This window comes from Camellia sinensis, chromosome 1 (genome assembly GCF_055761805.1).
Source record: "Camellia sinensis isolate YWXY chromosome 1, ASM5576180v1, whole genome shotgun sequence".
NCBI classification, from domain to species: domain Eukaryota; kingdom Viridiplantae; phylum Streptophyta; class Magnoliopsida; order Ericales; family Theaceae; genus Camellia; species Camellia sinensis.
This window is the reverse complement of record NC_138961.1, coordinates 71,710,754-71,717,374: the sequence shown is the minus strand read 5'-3', so window position 1 is coordinate 71,717,374 and position 6,621 is coordinate 71,710,754. Positions and strand designations below refer to the sequence as shown.

Sequence of the window (6,621 nt, the reverse complement as noted above, 5' to 3'; positions counted from 1 at the left end):
GATTCTTCAACGTCTTATCCCAATGTTTCTCCTCTTTGTCCTTTACTTCTTCTTCTTCTTCTTCTTCTTCTTCTTCGCTCTCTTCTTAAGTTGAGGCCTGCGAGAGAGGCAGAGCAAAAGCTTGCAAACTTTCTTTGCCATCACTCTGTAACCTCTTTCTTTTGCATTACTCTCCTCTGCCATGGCCTCTTCACATGGTTCTCTCACTCTTTTTCCAAACCTGAATGAGTCCACGATAGAGATGACTGATTCCGACTCCTCTGAACCTCAACCGCTTCCTCCTCCTCTTTCCCCTGTTTTCAACTTTCCAGCGATGTCAGTTGAGCAAATAATGGAGGCACAGTCTGACATCGAAGCTAACTCGTACACACTGAGGTCATGTGTGGAGACCATGACTGCAGTCTCCAACTTGTCTCGTCGACTGTAGAACAGAACGTGTGAGGTACATCAGTTAAATACACAACTCTCCCTCTTCCAATGTATGTACAAAGACGCTCGAGTAGAAATTAGTGCATTGAAAAAAAGAACAAAGAGTTGAAACGACAAGCCACTTCTGTGGCTCGATTCAGAGTTTCTTCGCACAACCAATTTGATGGCCGACGAGGAGTAATCTCCTTCAGAAGCTCTGCCAAGGCCGAGGCAGAGTATTCAAGAGCTTCGAATTAGTAAAGATGAAACGAGGCAGCTAATGGTAAAGTCGAGCAATGAAGCTGTGTGCAAATGAAGCCGATTGTAATCTTCGCCGATGGGCTGCTGCCGAAAAACTGAGAAAATGCTACTCTCTCTTTTATTTTATTTTATTTTTTGTTTTTGTTTGTTTGTTTTTTTTTGTTTTGTTTTTTGTTTGAGTGGGCACCTATAGCTTCAACTCCTTTTGTACAACTTTGATCAGGGTTAATCCCTGGTATTTAATAAAACGAGTTTGTTCTACAAATCTGGATGATATGAATGGCACAACACTGAACATAAAAATCATTTTGTTTTGAATTTTGAACTTGAAAATGACAGCATATTAGTGAATTCTGAATTGAATATTGATCCTGTCACTGACCAAAACACAAAACACAAAACACAACTTAATGAAATGAAAATGAAGCAAAAACCATCCCAAAACACACCCCTTTGCATTTGTCGGAGCAAAATAAACACAAAACAGAGCAACCCCGGTCAACCGCCCCGACGGAAAAGCATCGCCGATGATAACTATTGTGCATTTTTCGGTGATTGCTTGATTAAGGTATGAGAACTTGATAGTGTGGGTAAAAGATAGAAAACCTGACTTAACTGTGCCCCTAGTTTATCACTTTGTCCTTTTTTTTTGTTTTTCCTTTCTGCTAAAGAGATTTTGATCAACATGAGAGGTAAATTAGCACACTTGTTCCATTTTCTATCTTGAAATCATATGAGCCAAATTATGAGCACTGAAAATTTTCTCTTTTTGGTCTAAAGAATGGTCTGAGTTTTGGAAAAAATGGAATAATTTTTGAGAAAATCAGTCAACTTCATTAAAAGTCCTCAAAATTTATTTTCACAAATGACCACTACTCAACCACTACTCGATCAATATGAAACCAACCCTTGAGATGTACAACTGAATTCGTCTTGCGAATGAACCCGTCATGAAGGAGAAATAGGACAACTAAATCAAATGAGGATGAGCTAATCAAATATGGATAGCCGAGTTGAATAAAGATACACCAATCAAACTTGGACGAGATGCAATAGTTGAAAAATAATTAAGGCCGAACTTCAGGATGAAGCTGCCTACGTATCCCAAAGATAGGAATTAGGCCATACGTAGTTCTGGTTAAGGTTCACTCGGGTATTGACACTCTCCTTTTGTGCTCTAACTTTTGCCAAAGTCACCCTCTCGGGTTTTCAACCTTGCAAGTTTTTTTTTTTTTTTGGCTCTAACTTTTGCCTGGGTCGCACTTTCGAGTTTTCGACGTAGCGAGCCTGTCAAGGATAGTACTTCTTCAGCTTGTCCATGTTGATTGGTTGTGAGAACTCCAAACCATCCAAATCCACCTGTCAAGGATAGTACTTCTTCAGCTTGTCCATGTTGATTGGTTGTGAGAACTCCAAACCATCCAAATCCATGAGAATGACTGCTCCTCCTGACCAGATTGATTTAATGATGTAAGGTCCTGTCCAATTGGGTCTAAACTTGCCTCTAGGGTCGTGAATAGAAGTTCGGTTGTCTTTCAACACTAAGTCCCCTTCTCTCAAATTCCTGGATATAACCTTCTTGTTAAATGCTCTGGCAATCCTACGTTGATACCCTTGAATGTGGTATAACACCTTCAATCTTCGCTCATCAAATAGCATCAGTTCCTCAAATCGGTTCTGTTGCCAATTAGCTTCTGTTATCTGACATTCAGCCATAATCCTCAATGAAAGCACTTCCAACTCAATCGGTAAAACAGCCTCCATTCCATATACCAAAGAGTAAGGGGTTGCCCCTGTAGACATTCAGATTGATATCCTGTATCCCCAAAGTGCAAAAGGCAACTTATCTGGCCAATCTCTATAAGTTTCTACTGTCTTACATAGGATGTTCTTGATGTTCTTATTTGCAGCTTCAACGGCTCCATTGGTTTGTGGCCTGTAAGTTGCTGACTTATGAAAAGCCACGTTATACTTCTCAAGTAGAACTGCCACTTCTCCTTTGAAATGTGAGCCATTGTCTGAAATTAATTCGTTTGGCACCCCGTATCGGCAAATAATGTTGTTCTTGATGAATTTGGCCACGTGTGATGCTTTTACCACTGAATATGATTGTGCTTCAACCCACTTAGTAAAATAGTCAATGGCAACCAAGATGAACTAATGCCCATTTGAACCCTTCGGTGTGACTGCCTGATGACATCTATGCCCTAGACTGAGAAAGGCTAAGGTGAAGTCATGTTATAGAGTTTTGATGGCGGGATGTTCATGCGATTGGCGTGAACTTGACATTTGTGGCATCGTCTAACAAAGTTGATACAATCACTCTCCATGGTTAACTAGTAGTATCCCCGTCTAAGGATTTTTCTAGCTAGCATTATACCATTCATATGGGCTCCACACTCTCCTCCATAGATGGCTTCCATGATACGTTTTGTCTCTTCTTCCTCTACACACAGCTTGTGCATTCCCAGATGCCCTCTCTTGTATAACTTATCTCCACAAATGACGAACTGAGTGGCCAGACGCCGTATCCCCCTTTTGTCTTTGGTGTTTGCCCCTTGTGGGTATGTACCACTTTCCAGAAAATTCCAATATCAAAGTACCAAGAGTTTTCATCTTGAACTTCTTCCGTTGCGGCTATCACTTCATACGCGGGGGTGTATCCTTGTTCTATAAGGATTGGGCGTATCTTGACCCCGATCGGTATATCTATCATTGATGCCAAGGTTGCCAACGCATCAGCAAATCGGTTGTTCTCTCTTACCAGGTGCGTAAAAGTCTGTTTTTCGAACCTTGGGATCAACATGTCCAAGGTCTGATGGTAGACTTTCATTTTTTCCTTTTTAACTTTCCAATCTCCGTTGGCTTGAGAGATGACCAAATTCGAGTCCCCGATCACATCCAACCTTATTGCCTCTAGTTCCAGGGTTGCTTTCAACCCAGCAATGCACGTCTCATACTCTGCTTGGTTGTTAGATACCCTGAATTGGAGTTTGAAAGCTAAGGGGATATGGGAATCATCCGACGCTATGAGTAATACGCTTATCCCATAGCCAAATTGATTAGACGCTCTATCAAAGTACAACTTCCAAGTGTCTTCTTCCATTTGCATGACCTTTTCATCTGGGAATGAGTACTCCACATCTTCTTCTCTTTTAATTGAGTGATCAGCCAAAAATTCTGCTACGGCCGTTCCTTTGATAGATTTGTGAGTGACATACTTAAGGTCAAATTCGGAAAGCAAAAGCAAGCAACGAGCTAGCATACCGGTAAGTGCTGGTTTCTTAAAGAGATATTTGATTGGGTATAATCTTGAAACCAGAATTACCAAGTGAGCTAACAGGTAGTGTCTCAACTTCCTGGTGGCCTATACCAAAGCTAAGCAAGCTTTTTCCAAAGGAGTATAGCGGGTCTCATATTCAAGCATTTTCTTACTTAAATAGTAGATGGCTTTCTCCACTTTCTCATTTGACTCTTACCAACCAAAATCAGAGTTACAACATGCCAAAATAACACCAAAAACATGTTGAGATAGAACCAAAATAGGCTAGCATGATGGATCAAAGTATTGAGCGCACAAGGCTAAATGGTAAGATTACACTACAAGTGTAAAAAGCATGCATGAGGTGACTCAACCAAGCCAAAACAGAGTTATACCATACTAAAATAAGGCTAAGAATAGGCTGAGAACAAGCCAACACACGCTAGAAACACATGCTCAATAATTAGGCCAACAAGGCAAGCAAACAAGACAAGAGGAGAGGGGACCACCCCCTTTCACTTTGGACCTCAAAACCACATTTTTATCACTGAAAATCCACTGGATTTCAGTGGTTAAAAGGCCAAATAAAGATTGCCTCAAAGGCCGTAAAAGATGGCACCAAGCTCAAGCCAATAAGGCACACAAGAGGGTAGAACACCCTCAACACCAAAGAGGCCTCAAACAACCATTTTAAGCACTTAAAAACAAAGGTTTTTGTACTTGAAAGCTAAGCTAAAAGAAGCATGCAAAGATGGCTAAACACTTAAGCAAAACAAAGCTTAAAGAGGGTAACTACTCACCCTTAAAGAACAACTTCAAAACCAGCAACTTCCGAGGCAAAAAAATAACTTTTAGGCTCCAACAAGATCCTCAAGCACCTCAGCAACAAAGTGATGGTGCTTTACTAGGTGTTGTAGTGCAAAAGTGAAGAGAAATACACTTTAAGGCACAAACTAGTACAAATATATATATATATATATATAGAGAGAGAGAGAGAGAGAGAGAAACATAGAGAGAGAGAGGGATATGTTTAGCCCTAATCCAAAATTTTCAACCTCTAAAAGGGAAGAGGAGCCTCCCCTCTTATAGAAATTCAAGTCTCAAGCTTGTTGGACAAGCTAGAAGCTTGGTGCAATCCCTCCATGCACGTGTACGGAGGATGAATTCTGTGCTCACCAGCTGGCAACAAAATATCTGCAAAAGCAAAGAAAAGGGCCTCAGCCAAAAAATATGGCCGACCGGCGATCAGTGAGGCCGACCGGCCACCACTGATGGCCGATGGGAAGAGGGCATGGCCGATGGGTTGTAGGGCTGGCCAGCAGGCCACCCCATTCCCTCAGAAATAAAGCCACAAGCTCTTGGTCCACAACCAAGCACAAAACAGACAAATTGAAAGGCTCCAAGGCAAGGCGTACAGCCGAGACCTTTAGGAACTTAAAACGAACACGAGCATGGATGATCATCGAGTGTTCAAATGATGACGTCCAAGTCTTGAGGATGGTCGAAAATGGGGTGTCTACAGTTGCCCCTCTTTGACGGAACTCAAAAGTCATGAGATGACAGGAGTGAATGTCAAAGCCCAGAGACAACCCATTTTTGATAAGGCCGAAGACTTAGACAAACATACAAAATAACAATACAGAGGTGCGCCCACGGGCTGGGGCAAAATGTAAATGACACGCACAATGTAGAACATAACTTATGATTATGAAAAGAGGGCTGTAAAGAAATATCATGCAATTGTTATGCAAAGAAATACTACAGTAAACTTGTACATAAGCAAGTAAGTGAACACGCCACATGCAGGAATTACAGGCTGATCTACATTTCATGCAGAAAGGATGTAAGAAAATTATGCAATCTTAACTACGTCTCATGCAGAAAAGACTAAAAACGACTATCGGGAACACCCAAAGTCTCAAACGAAACACCTCCTACCGTATCAAACGCAAAATGAGAGGAACTACGCAAGAAAGGTACATCCAAATGCATGTCAAACGCGAGAGGAGAAAGGTACGTCCTAATGCATGTCAAACGTGAGAGGAGAAAGGTACGTCCAAACGCATGTCAAACGCGAGAGGAGAAAGGTAACCAAGAGAGTTCGAGGGAATAGGAATGATCTCACCTGGAGTCTCTCTGACTGAAACACATACAACATCGTCTGGTTGTGCCAGCTTCAAATGAACCGTACATACAATATCATGCCTGCACAAAAAGAAACTTTGACAGGTGCAATATAGTAGAAACACATGGTTGACGTTACATCAAGATACAACTTCAATACAAGATAAACGCGTGCATATATGATGCAAATGAAAAGGTGCATAACAACGCAAGGGAGACGTGCATAACAATGCTAGTGAAAAGTGCATAACAATGCAAATAAAATGGTGCACAACAATGCAAGTGAAAAGGTGTATAACAATGCAAGGGAGACGTGCATAACAATGCAAGTGAAAAGGTGCATAACAATGCAAGGGAGACGTGCATAACAACGCAAGTCAAAAGTGTATAACAATGCAAATAAAACGGTGCATAACAATGTAAGTGAAAAGGTGCATAACAATGCAAGTGAAAAGGTGAATAACAATGCAAGTGAGACGGTGCATAACAATGCAAGTGAAAAGTGCATAACAATGCAAATAAAACGGTGCATAACAATACAAGTGAAAAGGTGCATAATAATGCAA

The 6,621-nt window shown here is 41.1% G+C and overlaps 1 protein-coding gene across 1 annotated transcript; it reads right to left on the bottom strand.

Moving 5' to 3' along the window:
• Positions 1 to 1,959: 1,959 nt before the first annotated feature.
• Positions 1,960 to 2,433, bottom strand: LOC145801466 (uncharacterized). The gene is made up of 2 exons (XM_082893106.1): positions 2,110 to 2,433; positions 1,960 to 2,028 (listed from the first exon to the last, which is right to left on the bottom strand). Exons 1-2 carry the CDS (start codon positions 2,431 to 2,433, stop codon positions 1,960 to 1,962), a joined length of 393 nt encoding a protein of 130 aa, XP_082749232.1.
• Between the last annotated feature and the right edge of the window lie 4,188 nt (positions 2,434 to 6,621).

What these genes read in the sequence shown, in the direction of transcription:
- LOC145801466 (XM_082893106.1), bottom strand. Translation starts at nt 2,433, where the DNA reads ATGGAGGCTGTTTTACCGATTGAGTTGGAAGTGCTTTCATTGAGGATT. An exon ending in CAATCTGGTCAGGAGGAGCA is followed by an intron (nt 2,029 to 2,109) that starts GTCATTCTCATG and finishes TATCCTTGACAG; the next exon opens with GTGGATTTGGATGGTTTGGA.